Source organism: Stegodyphus dumicola, chromosome 2, assembly GCF_044657685.1.
Source record: "Stegodyphus dumicola isolate Sdum_Otavi_A_Nest chromosome 2, ASM4465768v1".
In the NCBI taxonomy this organism is placed as follows: domain Eukaryota; kingdom Metazoa; phylum Arthropoda; class Arachnida; order Araneae; family Eresidae; genus Stegodyphus; species Stegodyphus dumicola.
The window spans coordinates 248,082,479-248,106,420 of record NC_140769.1 but is presented as its reverse complement, the minus strand read 5'-3'; the positions used below and the strand labels follow the sequence as shown (position 1 = coordinate 248,106,420).

At 33.6% G+C, this 23,942-nt stretch overlaps 1 protein-coding gene across 1 annotated transcript in view; it reads right to left on the bottom strand.

Annotated features, from left to right (window-relative positions):
- LOC118196030 (sialin-like) overlaps positions 1–23,897 on the bottom strand; it is a 46,619-nt gene extending 22,722 nt beyond the window's left edge. The window contains exons 1-6 of the mRNA XM_035367393.2: positions 23,745–23,897; positions 16,703–16,917; positions 11,292–11,522; positions 11,021–11,204; positions 5,177–5,310; positions 3,038–3,187 (exon numbers count right to left, since the gene is read on the bottom strand). Of these exons, the coding sequence (XP_035223284.1) occupies positions 3,038–3,187; positions 5,177–5,310; positions 11,021–11,204; positions 11,292–11,522; positions 16,703–16,917; positions 23,745–23,787 (957 nt within the window). The 5' untranslated portion in view covers positions 23,788–23,897. The remainder of the gene's footprint in view (positions 1–3,037; positions 3,188–5,176; positions 5,311–11,020; positions 11,205–11,291; positions 11,523–16,702; positions 16,918–23,744) is intronic.
- Between the last annotated feature and the right edge of the window lie 45 nt (positions 23,898–23,942).

The following is a 23,942-nucleotide window of genomic DNA, read 5'->3' as shown; positions in this document are numbered from 1 at the left end:
GCCAATGAGAGACAGAAGCAAGTGAAAAGAAAATTGCCCCGCAGAAAAATGGAAGGTAACAAGAAAAAGAAGCCGTTCCACCGTCCAGAAAACAGAGTTCACGAACACCCCCAGAATGAAGAAGGGAGAAGGACGACTTATGTGAAGAGGACCAGGAGAAATGACGGCAACTATAACCCGGCTTTAAAATGGAAGATCTACTCATCCGACAGAACTCCCCGCAGCAAAAGTCGCCGAACTGCTTAAGAGCCATCAGCGGCGGAGGAAAAAGTACAAGAAAAATTTGAACGGCCAACAACGAGGTCCAAGCAGGATCACGACAGAAGTTTCCTGGTTCCGCCAAGACCAGCTGCCATCAAACGGCAAAGACCACAAGCAGAGGAGAAAAGGAAAGTATTCAAGGGTGGCCGTACTGGTGAGAAAAGGAAGCTTCCAGAGGAAAGCACTGAAGGGCGAGCCCGTACAAGAAGGAGGATAAACCAAGCTACTATCTGCGGTACCTTTAAAGACTGGGCCCAGAAAAGGATGTCCGAATATTACAAAGATAAGTAAAATTTTATGTTACTTTGCAAACTTAAGTTAATCTTTCATTCTTACTGCAAGTGGCAGATTTCAAGAAGTTTTACCTCATGCGAGGTCTACCTTTATCGCCAAAAGGGCGAGAAATGAGTTGTGACCGATTTTCGTATTATGTTTTTAAATTTCTCGTGCGTAAAACTAAAATTAGTGTATAATAGCGTTGTGTAAAGACTTAAATATTGTAAAAAGTTATTGTATAAATTTTATTTAAAACATTCTAGCAAGAAAGAAGTTTTAGTCTGAAAGACTTTTTGAAATGTAGTATTATTTCAATGTAGAAAGAATTGGCACTTGCTTTGAAAAGAATAGAAGTTAACAATGTACTACTAATGTATGTTTTCAAATGTGTAAAATTAACGGCATGTTGATATGTTCTTATATACATGTGAACTGTTATTTTAAATGTTAAGAAATACCGTGATATGGTAAAAGTGAAAGTAATGTTAAAAATTTGTTATTCGTGTGACTGTAAAGATTAAATCATGGCGAATATGTGGTAAAGGTTGAATGATGTAGTTAGGCTCTCTGACGCTACACTTTAGAGTTAGCCACTTTCAGAATAGTACCTCAGGGTTTAGAGTTGAAAGTAGGGTGTGTTAAGAGGTCTCGTTATGTTGAATTTTAACACGTTAGTGTTATGATTGTAGGAGGAAGTGTGGCACACGTAGACAGAAACACATTCGTGTTTGGTGTTTTTTTACAACACATGTCAGAGAGCACGGGGAGAGATAATTAAAATAGTCATGAATGAAATAAGAATGTTAAGAGAAGTATATTCTATATGTTATTTGCAATGTCATTGTGTAACATTTCATTAAACTAGTTTTCCTTCCAGATCTCTGGAAGGAACCAGAATTGAATAAAGCTCCTGTTTAGATGCAGTACAGATGAAAAAAAGATTGTTGTATATCCTGGGAGCTGCTATTGTAACAAATTTCTTTCTTTTAAATTTTCTAGTTTCTAGAGAAGTTATGGTTGTAAAAGGTTGGCCTCGCGTTAGATTCTAGAGCTAAAAGTTTTCAACAAGGTCGTTTTAGACCTCAGTTTCAAACTAATTAACTCTGGCGGGAAGTATGTAAGGATCTTAAGTTTTACTAACGTTTATTTTATTTTAAATCTTTACTATCACTTCTTATTTTCTACTTCCGGCCAGAATTATAAGCGTGAAGGTTTTTATGCAAAGTTTGTCTGGCGAACGCCAAGTACTTAAGTTGTGGCTTTTTGCCAAGCAAAAAAGAGAGGAAGCAGTAAGCCAACGCAGGCCGCTTACCTTAGAAGTTACGCAGTTGCTATTTGCCTTCCAGGCCAGAGGTTTTAATCCTCTTGATAAATTAAACGTATTGTACTGTTCACAGTCTCTGTGCTACATACGCTTCCTGTTATTATAAGGCCAATCTTCCACGTGTATTATTCTAAAGTTAAATTAGAGTTTAGTTTTATTTTTATACTTTTTTTACGTTAGACCCCGAGTGGAGGGTCAGTGTATTCCGAAGTACGGAAGTTATTGTATATAGAGGAAAATAAAGGGTTTTGTATACCCTTCGTCTGTATCCTGTCTACTTACTACAATTAGTGAACATAGCTTTAGTAAGCTCTCTGTTCCTAGTCAGGTCCTGGTATGTTCCCGAAGAAGGTTAGAAGGAACATTGAACCTGATATTATTACAAAACGTCATAAAATTAACAAAATAACTTAATAATAAAATTAAACGTCCTCAAATTAACAAAAATAATATAAAACTAATGTCTTGGCGAAAGAGCCACATGGTCGCCGAAAACCATATATTCCCTTCCTGTTCTCCCAGCGTTTCCTAGCTTGTCGTTCTTCCAAAAATTGGGACATTTTTAAAACGTCGTGGGACAAATTATTAAAAATCGAGACTGTCCCTTTAAAAGCACCGCTCTGGTAACCTTGCACTAAGGACTTCTAAGATTCTCCTGGGGAAAAATTAGCGAAACCTTTCTTCTAAATCATTTCCATGTAACGCGACATTAAATCTCTTTCTGGTAGGGAATAGTAGGTGAGAAACGAGAATAGACAGTAAAGCATGTTTAAAATTAAAATAACTGTCAGAAACTTAACCCCTACATGGTGTAAATCCTAAATGCATAAAGATAACATTCAAAGGTACAATTTCTCTATTTTGGGTATTTTTTACACGAATATCGTCTTTTCTACCAGATTTCAGCTAAAAAAAAAGGTGTAATTTCTCTTTCAAAAATTGGAAATATGTTGCTGATTAAGCAAATGCAATTAGTATATTAGGAAATATATTAGGTGTAATTTAATTACGTTAGTTGTAATGCAAATGAACGAAAGTTTGAAAACTGGAAAGGAATTCCATAAACGTTTTCATTTGCCATGTCATTCAGATACGCTGAAAATATTCTTTACAGACTATGCCGATATAAAGGAATGTATAGAGATAAAGACTGTAGCATATTTAATCAATACTTACTTTTTGAATAGGTAAATGCAGTACCTCATCTAAGTAGGCTGGTAGTTTACTCTGAAAGCAAAGAAAACTCCATACTCCACAAAACTTAGCTACTGTTACCGCCCATACCGCCGGAGATCGAATAACTTTAAGCCATGGAACAGGTAAATTCTGAAATAAATAAGTAAAGAAAATCAGAAATTTATGCTTTTTTTTTTTATAAATTTGCATTATTTTTTACAAAAGGATTATGCAAAAAGGCAATAAGAATTTAATAGCTTTATTTGAAATGCCTTTAAATTCTTTTTTCGGTATCTGTTACGAATAATTAATTAATTCCATATTAATTGAATGGCAAGCAGAGGGTTTGACTTTATTATTTCATAGTAAGTTGGATGCTTGTGTTAATTCCATCATTCTAGCTTTTATTCTTATATTTACGATTCAAAATTTTTTCCTTTATGAAAGAGGAGCTATCTGTATTCTCACATTTTAAAAGGAGACGCAGAAATATATGTGATATAATAAAAAATATTCTTATACTATAAGCCAGCGTTCTCAACCTTTTGACTAACGCGTATCATCTAAACAAAAATTGAAAAACTTTAGTACCACTACTACATTTTACAATGATTATTTTGCACTTTCTCAGTAGAAGTATTAAAAAATATATATATTTTTGCCATGTGCACAAACTATTGGCTACTTGTATTAAATATGCACACATAAGATATTAAATTAAAAATTGGTTACCGTTTTAATTATCAAAATTTAAGTTGTAATGCTTTAAAATTTAATGTGAAATTTGGGCCTCTTTAAGAAGAGAGATCAATATCTTTATGTCTGATCTTATTTCACTTAGTTTTTACTGTAAATTAGTATCCACTTTTAATTTTCTTCTTTATTTATTTTCCAAATATATCGTGGAAGAAAATTCTAGTTCACACAAATAGTTTGTGCAAAAAGGCAATAAGAATTTAATAGCCTTATTTGAAATGTCTTTGAATTCTTTTTTTCGGTTCAGCCAAAAGTTAACAAGAGTATTATTTTCGAAATCTTCAGTTAGAGTTAGGAAATTTTTATCAATTGTTCTTTTTCTTCACGAGAATTTTGAATTTAATAGTTAAAAATACCTTCTTTCTTTGCGTATCACCTATTTTTCTTTTTCGTACCACCGGTTGAAAATCGCGGGTAAAAGCCATACCGTATTGATATTGAAGGCGACTTTGACTTGAATTTTTGTTTGACTTTTTGACTTTAGGAACCATACATTTTTGAATTGACTTTAGGAACCGTATTTGAATTTTGACTTTAGGAACCGTACAATGTGAATTTTATAAATGCCTTTTTAATATTGTTTTACTTCATACATTTTAGAGGTTTAAAATAAAATTATTAGATTCAAGGATAACATTTCTGCACACGGCAACTTTTAAAAGATCTTCGGAACTGTAGTCCATTTTGTCAAAATATCAAAGATTTCTTAGACCTTTCTAGAATTACCCTACAGATTTGAAAAGAGTTTCGACCACTCTTGGATCACGTAATTTGTGAATTCCTTTTTGGTCTGCACGGAAGCGAAACACACCAAAGGAAGTGATTTGGACTAAATGATAGCTTAAACTAGCAATGCTTAAATCTAGAAACACAATATTTGTACTTTTTTTGGTTTTTAAAATTTTGGTTTTTAATCTGCTTTTACTCAAGATTGCTTGGGATAGCAATCGATTCAGGCCTAATTTTATTTATTGTGGATCTGGTTTTTTGACATATCCCACTTCTCTGACAGTAACATCAGCACAAGCCACTAATTTCTCGAGAAGACTTTCGGCGCTCTGCTCACATCTATCTGGGTGGTTTTCTTGCTCATATTTGGGTGGGAAAAAGTTAATATTTCCGTTTTCGATTTTTCCACTACGTGCTGTTTATGAACAACTGAGAGTGGTTTTTGCTTATATTAAATTTTCAGTGCGCAATTGACGAACATAAAATAATTCCTCACTTAACCTACATCACAAAACACTGCAAATACAGAAGAACAAGCCTAAGAATCAGTACTAATTTTTTACATCCAATTAAAAGTTACATTAAAATAAACATAAAACCTATTAATCCCATTTCAGGCTTAAAGTACTTGCGAAATGTTAAGCAATGATTGACCTGTTTTTCTTTAGACATATCTGGTAGATTTTTTTGAATGTATTCTAGTTCGTATGCACTTATTCTTGGATGCTTAGAGGGAGTGTCGAATGCTAGGTAGCACCAAAGGACAAACCACAGAAGACCAGCTGCTCCTGAAAAGAAAAGAAAATAATATAGCATTAGAAAGAGTCATATTACAGTGTTTAAATTTTGTATTTGTTATGTTACAAACGATGTTCCGAGAAAAAAATTCTTTTCATCTGATATGAAAATAATAAAAAACTGACGAATGCGAAAGTACTCAAGAAACAGTCATCAATATTGACATACAATTTAAGAATAGATAGTTTTGTTAAAATGTTTATTATTCTTAATGGTATGAAAGGAGAAAATATTGAGATTATCATGTTTTTTCTCTAATTTCATTGCATTTTGCTGGGATATATGCTTTTTAAAACAGGAATGAGAGTCGGAAAGACGCACTCCGCTGGGTAAAAAACTCTTATATATAATTATATATATTGTTGCGTTTTTCTTTTCTGCCACCAGATGTTACGTTATTTTATTTCCTTCACGTTCGTACGGGGTTCATGTGGATTTGGAGTGAATAACGACGACACTTGATGAAGTATCGACACACACTTTATTGGCGGTATTAATCAGGACAGCTCCAAAATCTTGTTTGCAGTCGTCGAACTGTTATAAACACGCTGACACGATCAGCGACACAGCTTTCGGGTTACCAAACTATCACGGTAGAACAGCTTCACTGCAAAGCACCAGAGTACAGCTCCCGACTCTGCTTGGTCTCTCTCGGAACTCTACGTACTCTCGAGACTCTCCACGTTACAACTCGCGATGCACTCGGCGACGCGCAGAGCACAGCTCCCGACTCTTCGGTTCAGTCGTTCCCGGAGCACTAACCGCGACACACTACGAGACTCTTTCGGTGCACTCGATGACCCGCTCGGCACTCGCTGCCCGGCTGTCAACTCGATCGACTCCGCACGGATTGACTCGTTAGACGAGACACCAACACGATACCAACTATCTCGCACTCTATGAGAGGCAAGCATTCTCGCCCTCTCGACGAGGCACACTCTCTAACTAACTGTGGACCAGCAGGGTTTATATAGCATTCGGCTTGTGTTCGAGAACATTCTGGCTAAACCGGTAAGAATTCGTTCCAGAAGGTTATCCAAACGTCCATGGTATATCGCCAATTTTGTCGCCAAATATCGCCAAAAGGGCGATTTTTCGCCAGATGTGGCAACCCTGCCTTCCCTTGCCATTTTATTGAAAGTGTGATTTTCAGACCAACAATGCTGGGCAACAGAGGACTTCTGTGTTTCCTTTTTCTAACTCATGTTCCTTAACGCGAAATATCGCGTGCAAAATTCGCTTTGGCAGCAGAGGATGATGGGTTCGGTAAAACCACCGAAACTAGTTCTGTGAAAATTTGCAAATATAGTGTTGAATTTTGTTGTTTGAAGTCCAAATTAATACTTGTTCGGCGTGTTATTTTATCTTAAATGCAGTCTTATCAATGCTGGCAAAACTAAGCAACATGGCCTCGAAAGGCAGAAATACGTTCTATCTAACAATCCGGAAACCTTAGCTTAAATACTCTCTTAACTCATTTACATTTCTGATGAGGAAACAGAAATATGAAGTTACAGTAAATACTGAAATTACAAATAACTGATTCATTTAAATAATAATTCTTACAAGTAAATTAAAATTTTTCCATTTAAGAGGCCTGTGATCAGTCCCAATTTGAGATACTTCGGGATTTCATATAAGATTTGATTTTGATTTATTTAATTATTGAAAAGCACTGGAGGAATGCCTTGATGGACGACCCTCTAAGAGAAACTTGCTAGTATATACGTTACATACGGGAAAACCACGAAAGCGGCTATGCAGCCCACGGTTCGTACGGACCCTACATTCAGCCAGCCCGTTCGCCGGGATTACAATCCCAACCTCCGCACGGACCAAACTACCAGTGTTCAGCGAGTTCACCACTCGGCGGCTGGTCTGTCTTCATAATAAAAAGCAAATTAGTAATAAAAATTTAGAAATTGTGATTCCCTCTCCTATTCAAAAAGAATCAAAAATTTTTATTCTTTTCTTGTGTATAAATAAATGCAATTTGTCTACAGTATGCACGCCTATCAAAAGAAAAAAGATTCGGTTTAAATTAAATGATAATTTCGGTAAACAGATTGCTTTATTTCTTCTTATTATAAAAAAAGAAAACCATTAGCAGTTACCTTAATGATAAACAGATAGCACTTCTTTTCACAAAATGTTTTCATATCTAATTTAGTTCTCCCATTTAACTTTCAACTCTTTCATTCTCTAACTCATTTATCTCTTCATTCCATCCTACAGTTCTCTCCCATAATTACTGAAATAAAATCTTCACTCTAATTACAAATAGTGTAATTAATTCCATAGTTTCATAAATTTTGCAGCTAATTTCAAAACGCTTCTTTTGTGTTCTGTCTACTTTCTAATAACAGCAAAATAGAAGAAATGTCAAAACTAAATTAATCTATTTCGGTGTTCCGAACAATACATAATACCTTCAGTGGTACTGGACAATATTTAGAAACTGAATTAATTTTAAAATCCTGTACCATTCCAGATTTTCGAAGGCTCCTTTGAATTAGTTCACCATTAGGTGCCTTTAGTGCCGGTTTAAGCTCATTTCAGGTCCTGGGCACAGGAGATCTACGGGCCCCTTTGGCACTGGCGGATCCAAGGAGAGGCTCTTGGAAGAAAATTTTAATGTTTAATTTTTACTGTAAAACTATACATAAAAATAAAAAACAAAACAGTATTCTAAAATAGGCGCAGATTATTTTCGCAAAATCATTTACTATTTTTCTAAGGAATTTTTATCTTCAGCTATCGAAATTTATAACCAGAAATTCTGGTTGGATCCAGCCTATCCGGGCCCCTGGGCGCCTGCTTTATCTCTGATAATCCCAATCGACTTTCGCTTGGGGAATTTGTGAGAGAGCCTTTTCGATATCAACCACGAAGTCACTTTTATTTTTTCTGAAATTTAAAAGCATTGCCAATATCAGAGCATACACATCTGATCCCTTTCATAGATTATGATTCAAAGAGAAGCTATTTCGCTCTTTGAACCCGAAGCATCGTAAACCTACTGTTGATATTGTAGTTTCACTGTCTTTCTTAATAACAGGATGATCGGGCATATAAAACGTTTTGCTTTGAAACACTTCTGTTTCAGGATTTATTTCCTGAATAATACCTTCAACTAAATCCTTTTATATTCTTCATAGAGAGATGCGTTACTCTTAAAACTGTTCTTCGTTTTGCAATATTAAAATTATGGTCTAACATTAATTCCTCCTTGTAAACGGCAAATTTAACTTCATATCTTATACTAAGTACTAATTTTTTTCTGTTTCAAAAATTGTGTCGTTATATCAGAGTAATTCAATCAATTATGTTCATACCAAGATTCAACACCCAAGCTATCAATTTGCCAAAACCTCTTTAATTCTTTATTTATTTGACAGTCAGTGACCCTCTCCTTATTAGTAATCTCTTGTTTATTTTCGTAAGTGACCCTCTCCTTATTAGTAATCTCTTGTTTATTTTCGTAGCCACGCGCGAAGGTTGTTGGCGCCATTACTACACCAGTATAACGCAGCATTTCACTAGAACGAATATTAGATGTTGGACCCTATAACACATATTCTGAACAAAGTCCGAACAGCGTCACTATACGATAAAGAAACGATAAGTCATTGCTTATCTTTTCGCATCCACTCGAATTTATTTCCCAAAAGTGTTCCACGCCTTTCAAATGGTTTCGCGCCTATCAGCAATACATAGTTGGGATTCATGGTAGCGGCATTTCAACAATTTCTGTAATGATTTTTAATGCTTCAATTTCTCTTGTGATTAACGCTTCTATATTCTTCTTAGTGTCATTACACTTTTGTAATTGGATTCTTGTTACTCCTAATAATTTTCACTTCGGATCGCGATTTCTAAATGTATAAAAACTAAATTCTCTTTTCTTATAACTGGAAGTTTTAACTCATCCGCTAATAAATTCCCGATAAAGGAACGTACTGAAACACTACCAAATAATATCGTGGTGGTTTTTTAGGATTAGAACTCTAGCGCGGTATATTTGTAATGGAACTGAATTTGAGACTTTTACTTGCTTGCAAAGTAATACGGACGAAAATATCGTTTGGTATTTACAGTCATTTTCTTTTATATGAACACTTACATGAGGTTGACTTCCAGTTTGTAAAATATAAATAAAGAGGTTCAAAAAGGTTATTTTAAAGCAGGAGTACATGAAAAATGAGCAATTAACGTCGCCGGATAAACGTGGATCTCTCGAATACGCGCCGAGTATGCTACTGTTACGCATATTTCGTAAACGCACATCTATATCGCCACTGAGGGTGTGGCTTCTAGAATGGACCAATAAGCTTCCGGTAATATTTCTATCATTTCACGTGATCCGTGTTTTAAGTAAGATGACACAACAAATGTATTTAATTTATTCATATATAATGTTAACAACAGGTAGAATCAAGTCATTCAAAGTATATATTTTGAATCTTCATTGTAATACTTCCAGTTATTCTCAGCTCAATAAAAAAAATATACATTTAAATTCTATTAATCACTAAATGTTAGTAAATACAGAGTATTCAAAACTAATTCAATTCTTGAGTCATTTTCTCGATGTAAAGAAGGGTAGTATGCCCAAACATTAATCCGAATATTCCAGTGCGCTATAAGTTTTGCGTAAGTGAAATGTTAACGATTAAATAAACTTATTAAATGATAGCATTACGAAATTTTGAACTAAATTGATAGCAGCATTTACACGCTTTACATTTATAACTTCGAAACAAATACAAAATAAAACGTAAACAACAACATGCGCTCATATGCGAATCAGGGTCACAAGAGCAAAAGAAGCTCCTTGATCCATTTTTTAAAACCCCTGACTCAGTGGCGATACTGATTGTGGAGAATCATCATCCGCCACCCTTTTACTTCGAGCGCCACTGGAGAGACATTAGGTTATTTTTAAAGGAGGAGTGATGAAAAATTTGCAACGTCTTCGCCGAGAATCGAACCGCGGACCTTTAGAATACGCGCCCAGCGTGCAGACCACCACACCACGAAGGCATGCGAAGAAGGCGGGAGACTTATAGACAGACAGAGCTTTAGTTAAGTGGAAGCTCATTTCAGTGGAAATGCTTCACTATCAATTGGTATTTTTAATGCTGCATCCGAAGCCAATCATTTAGAAGTGTAAGAGCCTTGAGCCTTAAAAAACTGATAAAATAATTTAACGCGGTAACAAGTAGGAAAGACAAACCTTAGAGCTTTATTCCGGAAAACCTGAAGCTGTTTAAGCAGAGGTAAAACCATGCAAGCAATGAAAGCTAAGTTGAAGGGTAACAACAAATAACGAAGTAAGTGTGTGTGTGTGTGTGATTATGGCAAAGCCTCGAGGGCTATCTGCCTAAGAGGAGGGATGCCTTCGTGGAGGACTTTCTAAGGGAAACTGGCTCGTATACACGTTACACATGGGGAAAACCACGAAAACACCCATGCAGCCAGCCCGTTCGCGGGATTCGAACCTCGGACCGAACTACCAGTGTTCAGCGACTTTACCGCTCGGCCGCTGGTGGGCTAACGAAGTAAGAGGAATCACGAATGAGTAATGCGTGAACGCAGACTGCTAAGGAATTAAAAGAATGGGTGATAAAACCTACAAGTGGCAGAGATAAGCATGGATATAAGATTAGCAAACATCATGAAAGTATAAGATTTTCTTACCAAGAACATAAAATGCAGAAGGCCACCCTCCGGCAAACCCATAATCACATAAGTACCCAGTCAGCGGCATGGACATTACCACCCCAAAATGAGTACCTATCACACAGACGGAGCATAAAGTACTTCTCTCTTGTATTGGGGCCCATCGAGCCAATAATGTGTACGCACTCGGGTAATTCATGCCCTGGAAATAGAATAATTTATTGAAAGCAAATCCACTCATTCACAAGAAAGTTAGACTGAGGAAAGTTACATTATTTATACTACTTACATGAATGAAGCCGAGGCTGATTCGAAGGACAATTAGGTAAGTTTCGGATAAAGTAGAGACTATAGGCGTAAAACAAGTCAGAACGGAAGACAGGAACGTTGCCCCTCCAAAAAGACACTTAGCACCAACGTAATCTGCGACAGTTCCTCCAATAATTTGAGCTATGACGTAGCCATAGAAATAAGAAGCTAGAATGAGTCCTTGAGTGTATGGAGTCCAGGAGTACAAGCCCTGTAAAAATTAAACAACAGTTTTCTCTAACTGTAATATTTGATAAATGTTAAACAATAATGAATATTTATTAATAGACACTTATGGTGCAGGATAAGTTACTTAAGTAATATTTTTAAATATTAGCCGTAATATCACGCCAACTGCCCCTCTTCCGGCAAAATGAGTTACCTCCAAGTCAACCATATTGTTTCACATCATGTTCTCCATTACATAGTATATGAGGAAGACCGTAAAGAAAGTATCATTCAGTGCCTAAAATACGAAGAATGAGTACATGACTTAAGTGCTGGAGTTAACAAGAAAATGGAAAACTATCTTAGTGGTTATTGTTGTAATTAATTGTGTAAATATATTAATTGAGAAAACATAAAGTTTTATTATAATTGGCCAATTTTAAACGTAGGTGCAATTTGAAGCGACTTAAGCTATAGGTGGTGGGACTTAGGTTACTGGATTTCTAAATCGCATTAAGTTTCTGTTAATATTTTTTTTATTGTAATAAATATCAGCAACGACAATACAAGATAGTATTAGCACACGTAAGTTTAATTTTTTTTTTTTTATAGATCCTACAATTTATGCCTATTTTTCCTTAGGGGGTACACATACATATGCAACCTTAGCCTAATGTAAAAAGGAATGTCATTTTGCAGTTAACTTATTTCACTTCTGTTAGTTAGCAGTCAAGTTAACTGCAAAATTCAAACTTAGATAACGTAATGTAATTTACGCTATCTGCGTTGCGTTGTGCTTAACGTTCTTAGTAGTTTGAAGTGCTGTACTCTGTGATACTGTGAACACCTGTACGAGTATTTCTGGGAAAAATTCCAGAACTCTGAAGTGTTTCTTTTGATAAAATAAATTTTATTAGCCTATCATGGACCTATGTGCATTCAATCTATTACGAACTCTACCCACGCAAAAATATAATGAATTATACTCAAATACTTACTAAAATTTGCAATAATCAGCAAAAATTATTTGATTGTTAGAATGAATAGCTCTGTTAGGTTTCCGGCACATATCATTCTATTCTGTATATATTAACCTCTATCAAAGAATGTCTACCACAAAAGAATCTTGTATTAATGTTTACCATTTTTCATTTTCTTGGGGTTTCCTCAGATTAGTTTCTTTGGTTTTTACTTCATGATTTGTGTACGACTGAATAATTTTTGTACGTCTTTTTTACTTCCTTGTAGGAAGTAAAGGAAGTATTGCAATCATGAAAAAATTCGGTACCATATTTCAAGGAAAATACCCATTTAAATCACTATCGAATGCAATTTAAGGATGTTTTTGCGTGACATCTATACGTAAGAACAGAATAAAGGACTCTTTTTCCCCAAACGGATCATAAAACTGTTGTAAAATGGATTCAGAAGAGATTTTTTCGTGGCGTCTGTATGTACGTTGGTACGTATGTATGTACGTATCTCGCATAACTCAAAAGCGAATAGCCTGAGAGCGTTGAAATTTTGTACGTGGGACTGCTATAACATGTAAATGTGCACCTCCCTTTTTGGTTGCAATCGGCCGCACCAAAAGTATATAACTATATATAGTATATATATATATATATATATATATATCCACTGTGTTACTCAGTGTATTTCAGTGCATTGTGCATTTTTTGCTTTAAAAATGATTGAATTATGTTGGTCTTATCTTCCGGTTAAGAATTTTATGCCTTTAGTTAACCTGCATGTTATAGTTGTAGAATTATCAACAATTTAAAAGGCCCTTAAGTGCGGCTAAGCCTAATATTTTTACCATAGCAGCCATGATTGTTTACATTTGGCACTTAGCAGAATATTGGATTTGTTTCCAATCTAGATAAACTAGGCTTCGCAACAACAAAGTAACGTCTTCTTTTATTATTGCGAATAAAATTTGCTAAATTCAGCCAGAGTATCGCTATGGTAAATAAATATAGCGAATTTTAAAAAGCGCATTTATTCTTTTGTGGTTTATGGGCTGTCGACGAAGCAGATTTTATTTAATTCAATAAGTGAAATGCAGGAAAAAATGCGTATAATTTAATATTTTGTACAAGGAAGTCATGTGGTGTACACATCAGATTTTTTTTCAGTTATTTTCCTAACTTTATGATGACAATGCCCATAATTCATTCTATCCATACAAGAATTTATGTAAGCATAAAAAGGAAATTACTGAAACGTAATATAAATTAGCGCGGAGTAAATATGGATTAAGCATTGGAATAACACATTTTTAGCCCTTTAAGGGCTGAATTCTCCAACGTTGCACATGATGTGGAATCTCATTTGTTAAAACATAGTATACTCTGGGTTGAAAGATTTTAAATTTTGATGGAAGATTCTTCCAATAGTATTAGAAAACATTTGAAATGAAATTGCGGAAGCTTAAGAAAATTATTTATTTCAGTTAATACTGAAATCGTTTTAATCATCGATATTAAAAATAACATTTGTTTATATTTTTAACTTTGACAAGAGAAGAAATCCTTGATTATAACTGACACATATTAGATGTAGATTATCAGAGCAACTCTATGTTTTTAAACTTCTCGTCCTTGGACTGATTTCTAAACTTTGCGTGTGCATCCTAGCCGTAATCTAATCTTATTCTTAATCTACTTAGTTAATGATCATCAATCTATTAAAGCTTTGCAGCCATATATACGCAGACTTTTCTTTTAAACGTTTACGCATCGTAGATATTGAATGAATGCCTGCCGAAAAAAATAGCGGTCGAGACGTCGTAGAGAACAAAACAACAAAGGGAAAATGATTTCCCCTTGTAATTGTATTTCCCCTTGTAATTTTCCTTTTGTAAAAAATATCGTCAGAGAAAGAAAGAAAAGAAAATAACACAGCAATTCTAAACACCGTGGTAGAATATAAAGCAGTTCAAAAACTTCATGTTTAAGATATACACTCTAAAAGCAATTTTTTTTTTACCATGATATCAAAATATCACAATAAATAAATAAATAAATAAATAAATAAAGCATCGACAAAACATCACATGATGATAAGATATCAGATGCGTTTTCTGACTAAACATTTTTCTTAATACTACAATTTCTTAATATTATTTTAATGATTTGGGAGCACAAGAACTAAAGTAATATTTCTAAACCTATATTTTTGCATTGACTAATAAATTTTCACCGAAAAAGAAAATTGAATTTATGTATTTAAAACTTTTAAATTAGTAAAATTAATCATATACTATATAGCAATGTATACAATTATAAACTTGTGTTGCTAATTAATAAAAATCATTTTTTAACTAACCTCTTTCGTAAAGACGTATCAGTAGATTTTCATGAAGCATACAGCATTGGTTGTACAGACCCCAGGAGGCAGTGGAAGGGTACTGAGGGGCGATGAACTTATTTTGGGAGGCAGGGAAGTAGCAAGCATGTTTTGGGCTGTAGGGGGAGATGAGCGTGTTTTGGCATTCGAACTTAATTTAAAACTTCCCCAAAAATGTATTAAATCGATTATCCGATTCCTTAACTTAAGGATTATTTTGCATTGACTAATAAATTTCCACTGAAAAAAAAAATTGAATTTATGTATTTAAAGCATTGAAATTAGTAAATATTAATGTTATATGGAATATATAGCAATGCATAGAATTATAAATTTTTGTTGCTAACTAATAAAAATCCTTAAAGTAAATAAATAAATCTGAAAACTTCGGATTTTATAATTACGCTCGAAGGGGCGTCTTTCTTAATGTTTTGTGTGTTACTTTTATTTATTAAATATCATGTTCTTCGCACTTAAACCATAAAATTCAATTCAACAGCAATGCCACAAAATAAATTAAAAAGAACGCGTATTTCGAATTTCCGATACACAGTCTAGCGCGCTGGAGGTAATTTTTTTTCCCCGTGTAATTTTGCCATTGCTAGCTTTGAATTGGATGAGTTTTAAATCGAAAATTCCTTAAAGTTTTACAAAATATGAAATAGATAATAAAACAAGTTCCAAATTCTAAATTTGGGCTTCCAGATGCCCATATACGTTCCAGATGCCCATTACGTTCCAGATGCCTACTGCGTTCCAGATGCCCATTGCGTTCCCACTGCGTTCTAGATGCCTACTGCGTTCCAAATGCCCATTACGTTCCAGATGCCTACTGCGTTTCAGATGCCCATTACGTTCCAGATGCTACTGCGTTTCAGATGCCCATTACGTTCCAAATGCCTACTGCGTTCCAGATGCCCATTGCGTTCCAGATGCTACTGCGTTCTAGATGCCTACTGCGTTCCAGACGCCCATTACGTTCCAGATGCTACTGCGTTCCAGACGCCCACTGCGTTCCAAATGCCTACTGCGTTCCAGATGCCCATTACGTTCCAGATGCCTACTGCGTTCCAGACGCCTTGGCAGTTCACGACTGCCAAAATATCACACATATATATACTATCATAATAGCAAGGAAAAGACGGAGCAGTGTCGATGCGTAATACCCAGTTAGGATTTATCGTAGATTCATGTTGAAAAGGAAGCATTCTGATTGCATCGTATGTTAATGTGTTGACTTAATAATATCTAAGAAATTTGGCACTCGAGGCAGTTTTAGAAAAATTAAGAATATGTAAAAGATTAAATTAGCAGCTTAAATTCCCTTCTGTATTATAAAAATAGTAATCTCTCTGCACTGCGTAATTTCTAAATTAATCCATGTCATACGATTCTTACATAATTCTGGTGATGTAAATGGAACTAAAACTCAGACAGCCAATAGTAATTTCACAGCAATATTAACTATCCAATCAAAATGCATTGAAAACCAAAACTAACGCAGTCTGAACTAAGATTTCACGCACTTGCTTTCTACGCTTTGGTCTAGCTGCATTGCTATTTGTCAGCTCTTTTTTTCTTACTGCAAATTTATCTAAAATGTAAGCTTTTTGGAATAGGCACAATTAATGTGCCAAATTGTTTTGGCCGCAATATGTTTGCTAAAATAAAAAATGAATATTTAATATGCCTTCGCCTCCGATTTCCGGTTTATATTATGGATCAACACTTCTACGCCATCAAAATTTTTGCTTGTCATTACTTCTAAGTTTGTTTTTATTACATATATATAATTGGGTAGAAGATTAAAGCAGTTTCATTAAAAATATCTGAACATCAGTATCATTATTGTAAGTGGTTAATTATAAATACCTTTATAACAGACTGTGGAGCATTCAAAGTCACATTTGGTAACGGACAGTGGTTGGCGTCTCTGACATAGTTTTCATCATTTTCGGGTGTCCGCAGTTCAGTGCTTGTATTAACCATGGCAACCATTGCGACGCTTAGGCACACTCTGTGGCCAAACATAAGACACATCCCAAAAAATAGTAATAAAGTGAGGATATATCGTGCTGGAAACATATCTGCATTTAAAACAGAAGAAAATCCTTCATTTGCAATGTGTAAGAGATTAAAAAGTAATGTATGAAGGTTCATAGCACAAATTTCAAGAAAAACCTTAGACGATAAAAATATAATAAAAAGGGTAATGAAATACTCGTATTTTCATTGATTCTGTTTATAATAATTACTATTGTTTGTTACTAAATTCTCAAAACTCTGTTAAATCCTGTAGAGAAAAGTAAGAAGAGTGGGAAAAAAGTGTTGAAAACAACACAACATTGTGAGGATTTATTTATTTATTTTGACTAATAGTTAGTTTTTACTCTAAGCAACCTTCCTTTCGTTTTCATTTTCTCCCGCTCTTTCCTTCCATAATGTTAATGAGATAGCGCTCCGTTATTCAAATTAAGGGAGAAAGAAGTGCTTAAGCGAAGGTTTCGTAAGGTGATTTTAGAGCCTGTTATGCCTGTTTGAAAGCCATATTGTTACTTTGACTTGATAGCGATTTGGTTCTATTGTATCGGTTGCTACATCATAAACGTGGGCCAGCAAATAAAGTATCGGTTGCTACATAACAAACGTTATTTTTCTGGGTTAAGAATAACTTTATGCTACTAAAAAAAAAAAAAAAAAAAAAAAAAAAAAAAAAAAAAAAAAAAATCTGAAATGTTAAATTACGTCCAAAGGGGCGTTTTTTAACATTTTGTGTGTTACCTTTCTTTATTAAATATCATGTTCCTCGCACTTAAACCATAAGATCCAGTGCAACAGCAATATCGCAAAATAGTTTTAAAACGAGCATATCTTTAGAATTTCCGATACAGAGACTCACGCGCTGGAGATAAAAATGTTTTTTCTGCACAACGTTGCCATTGCTCGCTTTGAAATCCTTGAGTTTGTTAATCAAAAATTCGTCAAAGTTTTAAAAAATAGGAAATCGATCATAAAACAAATTTCAAATTTCAAATTTGGTCTTCCACATGCTCATATTCGTTGGAGGATTACGTTATTCAAAATTCGATGACTCTATGTACCGTTGTTTTATCACAATACGAGAAATATACATACTTTATTGCAGATTTTTCATTATTTAATTTCTTCAAATATAATGCAGGACTCTAACATTTTGTGGCAACAGTTTGAAAAGTGAACCGACATTTATGAGTCCGACGCAAAATGCCAAAACGAAACTAATAGTCCTTCGGGATTCAAATCCCTTTGGACTAAAAAACTAAACTCAGTTTTAAACTGACTCAGGACTAAAAAACTAACACTAACTACTAAGTTAACTACTACTGAGTTAAAAAACTCAACTCAGGACTAAAAAACTAAACAGCCCTAATGGGCCTCCCGAAATCTGCTTTCTTGACTGTGGGCCCCGGTGTGCGTAAGAATATACCATGAACAAGTGGTCAGCTTGTCGCAGGACTCCCAGTGTTTAGTCCCCAAGCGAACTTGTTACTCATTTTATCGACCCAAGTGATGGAAATCCATTGATGAAAGGCTGAGTCGACCTTGCCCAGCCCGGGAATCGGACCCCGGACCTAAGATGTTGCTGCGCGATGCGCTAGCCACTGCGCCATTGGGCCTCACTGAATTTAAAAGAAAACAATTTATTATTCACGTTTTAAAGATGTTCTTTTTTAAGCAACATCATTCTACGACTTTTTTTCGTTTCTACTGTTGCCTTGTCACAGTCTATATAAAGTTGTACAAAAGAAAAGATTATATATGATTTGTAGACGTTACGCTGTGATGTTGAGTGTTTCTAGCCATTCTGTGGCTTTGAGTGCTTGTTTCCGCCAGTTTCTCCGAAACGCCTCTTTGGGCTAAAAATATTTAAAAACAGTATATCTTTAGAATTTTCGATAGATAATCTCGCGCACTGAAGATAAAAATGTTTTATTCCGTACTATATTGCCACTGATCTCTTTGAAATCGTTGCGTTATTCAATAAAAATATCCGTTAAAGTTTCACAAAATAAGAAATAGATAATAAAAACAAATTCGAGCTTCCAGGTGCTCATATTCGGATGGAGGACTACATTATTCAAAATTTGAGGGCTTTAGGTTGCTTTTTTTTCACAAAGCGAGAAACATTCATGCAGATTCTTTATCATTTAATTTCTATAAGTGGACGGTGGACTTCAAAATAGCTAAAAATCAACCAAAATATTGAATTTTTTTTTTTTACTGTCGTAATATTCCATATACAAAAGTACATTATATGCAAAAAACCGAGTTCAAATATTCTAATTTTTAAAGAAGTTACAAGCATTAAAATGTAAAAAATTTATTTCAACAGCTATTTACTGATGTTATAATTTATATATTTGCCCAAAAGAAGTGTTTATTTCTTTAAGAAATGCTAGAAATGTCAAAAAGTATTGACAACTATTAATGAATTTAACTTTGGTTAAGGAAATAAATACTATACGCGTAGAACAGGAGGAAAACTGGTTTTCCCTACTCGTGGCAAAATAGCGTGATCAACGTCGCTTGAACCAAAGCAAACAGAGAAGTTTACCTGCTTGGAAAAAAACAGAAATAGTAAAAAATATTGTAAAGCATTAACAGATACTGTAAATGTGACAAATGAAGGTAAAATATAATGATTCAGGGAAATATTAAAAGTCTCATTGGATATAATGCATAAATTGTTTCTACCTCTAACTTCGAATCACATACCAGTTTGTGATATGTTTATTTTTCTCAATTTACTGATGTTATAATTTGTATATTTGCTCAAAAGAAGTGTTTATTTCTTTAAGAAATGCTAGAAATGTCAAAAAGTATTGACAACTATTAATGAATTTAACTTTGGTTAAGGAAATAAATACTATACGCGTAGAACAGGAGGAAAACTGGTTTTCCCTACTCGTGGCAAAATAGCGTGATCAACGTCGCTTGAACCAAAGCAAACAGAGAAGTTTACCTGCTTGGAAAAAAACAGAAATAGTAAAAAATATTGTAAAGCATTAACAGATACTGTAAATGTGACAAATGAAGGTAAAATATAATGATGCAGGGGAATATTAAAAGTCTCATTGGGTATAATGCATAAATTGTTTCTACCTCTAACTTCGAATCACATACCAGTTTGTGATATGTTTATTTTTCTCAATTTACTGATGTTATAATTTGTATATTTGCTCAAAAGAAGTGTTTATTTCTTTAAGAAATGCTAGAAATGTCAAAAAGTATTGACAACTATTAATGAATTTAACTTTGGTTAAGGAAATAAATACTATACGCGTAGAACAGGAGGAAAACTGGTTTTCCCTACTCGTGGCAAAATAGCGTGATCAACGTCGCTTGAACCAAAGCAAACAGAGAAGTTTACCTGCTTGGAAAAAAACAGAAATAGTAAAAAATATTGTAAAGCATTAACAGATACTGTAAATGTGACAAATGAAGGTAAAATATAATGATTCAGGGGAATATTAAAAGTCTCATTGGATATAATGCATAAATTGTTTCTACCTCTAACTTCGAATCACATACCAGTTTGTGATATGTTTATTTTTCTCAATTCACTGATGTTATAATTTGTATATTTGCTCAAAAGAAGTGTTTATTTCTTTAAGAAATGCTAGAAATGTCAAAAAGTATTGACAACTATTAATGAATTTAACTTTGGTTAAGGAAATAAATACTATACGCGTAGAACAGGAGGAAAACTGGTTTTCCCTACTCGTGGCAAAATAGCGTGATCAACGTCGCTTGAACCAAAGCAAACAGAGAAGTTTACCTGCTTGGAAAAAAACAGAAATAGTAAAAAATATTGTAAAGCATTAACAGATACTGTAAATGTGACAAATGAAGGTAAAATATAATGATTCAGGGGAATATTAAAAGTCTCATTGGATATAATGCATAAATTGTTTCTACCTCTAACTTCGAATCACATACCAGTTTGTGACATGTTTATTTTTCTCAATTTACTGATGTTATAATTTGTATATTTGCTCAAAAGAAGTGTTTATTTCTTTAAGAAATGCTAGAAATGTCAAAAAGTATTGACAACTATTAATGAATTTAACTTTGGTTAAGGAAATAAATACTATACGCGTAGAACAGGAGGAAAACTGGTTTTCCCTACCCGTGGCAAAATAGCGTGATCAACGTCGCTTGAACCAAAGCAAACAGAGAAGTTTACCTGCTTGGAAAAAAACAGAAATAGTAAAAAATATTGTAAAGCATTAACAGATACTGTAAATGTGACAAATGAAGGTAAAATATAATGATTCAGGGGAATATTAAAAGTCTCATTGGATATAATGCATAAATTGTTTCTACCTCTAACTTCGAATCACATACCAGTTTGTGACATGTTTATTTTTCTCAATTTACTGATGTTATAATTTGTATATTTGCTCAAAAGAAGTGTTTATTTCTTTAAGAAATGCTAGAAATGTCAAAAAGTATTGACAACTATTAATGAATTTAACTTTGGTTAAGGAAATAAATACTATACGCGTAGAACAGGAGGAAAACTGGTTTTCCCTACCCGTGGCAAAAATAGCGTGATCAACGTCGCTTGAACCAAAGCAAACAGAGAAGTTTACCTGCTTGGAAAAAAACAGAAATAGTAAAAAATATTGTAAAGCATTAAAAGATATTGTAAAAGTGACAAATGAAGGTAAAATATAATGATGCAGGGGAATATTAAAAGTCTCATTGGATATAATGCATAAATTGTTTCTACCTCTAACTTCGAATCACATACCAGTTTGTGATATGTTTATTTTTCTCAATTCACTGATGTTATAATTTGTATATTTGCTCAAAAGAAGTGTTTATTTCTTTAAGAAATGCTAGAAATGTCAAAAAGTATTGACAACTATTAATGAATTTAACTTTGGTTAAGGAAATAAATACTATACGCGTAGAACAGGAGGAAAACTGGTTTTCCCTACCCGTGGCAAAATAGCGTGATCAACGTCGCTTGAACCAAAGCAAACAGAGAAGTTTACCTGCTTGGAAAAAAACAGAAATAGTAAAAAATATTGTAAAGCATTAACAGATACTGTAAATGTGACAAATGAAGGTAAAATATAATGATTCAGGGGAATATTAAAAGTCTCATTGGATATAATGCATAAATTGTTTCTACCTCTAACTTCGAATCACATACCAGTTTGTGACATGTTTATTTTTCTCAATTTACTGATGTTATAATTTGTATATTTGCTCAAAAGAAGTGTTTATTTCTTTAAGAAATGCTAGAAATGTCAAAAAGTATTGACAACTATTAATGAATTTAACTTTGGTTAAGGAAATAAATACTATACGCGTAGAACAGGAGGAAAACTGGTTTTCCCTACCCGTGGCAAAATAGCGTGATCAACGTCGCTTGAACCAAAGCAAACAGAGAAGTTTACCTGCTTGGAAAAAAACAGAAATAGTAAAAAATATTGTAAAGCATTAACAGATACTGTAAATATGACAAATGAAGGTAAAATATAATGATTCAGGGGAATATTAAAAGTCTCATTGGATATAATGCATAAATTGTTTCTACCTCTAACTTCGAATCACATACCAGTTTGTGACATGTTTATTTTTCTCAATTTACTGATGTTATAATTTGTATATTTGCTCAAAAGAAGTGTTTATTTCTTTAAGAAATGCTAGAAATGTCAAAAAGTATTGACAACTATTAATGAATTTAACTTTGGTTAAGGAAATAAATACTATACGCGTAGAACAGGAGGAAAACTGGTTTTCCCTACCCGTGGCAAAATAGCGTGATCAACGTCGCTTGAACCAAAGCAAACAGAGAAGTTTACCTGCTTGGAAAAAAACAGAAATAGTAAAAAATATTGTAAAGCATTAAAAGATATTGTAAATGTGACAAATGAAGGTAAAATATAATGATGCAGGGGAATATTAAAAGTCTCATTGGGTATAATGCATAAATTGTTTCTACCTCTAACTTCGAATCGCATACCAGTTTGTGATATGTTTATTTTGTGATATGTTTATTTTTCTCAAATTTAATATTATGAAATTAAAATAGTTAAATGATACGAAAATGTTATTTAGTGTCTACATATTCATATTTAAAGTTAATTTGCTGTTTCTCATGGCCATGTATTAAAGGTAAGTTTGAAGAAAATCTTTAAATTCGGTTTTCTCAAAAGAAAATTTTTCGCAGTTCGTATCTCTTGAAAATGCTCCATGCGTCTCATTTTTAGTTAAAAATGAATTATATTTGGAAGAAACTATCTTGTTATATGTTACAGTAGATCTAAGTATGCATTTTTGGATATGAGAAGATTTTTTGGATATTAAGAAATTTAAACTTGTGGTAATGTTTAACAAAAGGTGACATTTTCCCGAAAAATGGGTTTAAGTTCACAAAATCCTTTTTAAAAATTTCTGATCTATCATGTTAAATAATGGATACACTAAAACCTTTTTCAAGTCTTTATAACTAACTTAAAGGAAAAATTAGTAAAAAAATATTGAAAAATAGCGCGCAAGGAGCATTTTAAATCTTTAATTAAAACAATTAATTATTTGTTTAAAATTTTTTTAATTTAAAATAAATTAAAATTTTGATCATATATTTTATAAACTTATGTTATAATACGTAGATGTATAAAATTTCTTGTTGAAAACACAAAAACTTAAAAAACTAAATTTTAAAGACCACCGTCCTTTTAAATATAATACAGGGAGATAATATTTGGTGGCAACAATTGCAAAAGCGATTCAACTCTTTTAGTAATTCGACGCAAAATGCTGTTTCGAGACTATTGAAAAAAAAAGAGTTTTACATTCGTAAGAAAAACAAAGTTAGAATAAATAATTTAATTAATTATTTCTGGAATTAACTTACCTTTTTTGGTTGTCTCTTTCGGAGAATAATTTAACTGAGCCATTGTTGTGATTATGTCATTCAAAAGTAGTTGCTTACTCCAATCAGTCAACAGTTGCTGCTGCTTCTTAGGTCCACACTGTTACTACATGTGCGATGCGAGGCGATGCATGCAATCGTTATCAGCATGAATCTGACATCAAATAAAAAGAAAGATTT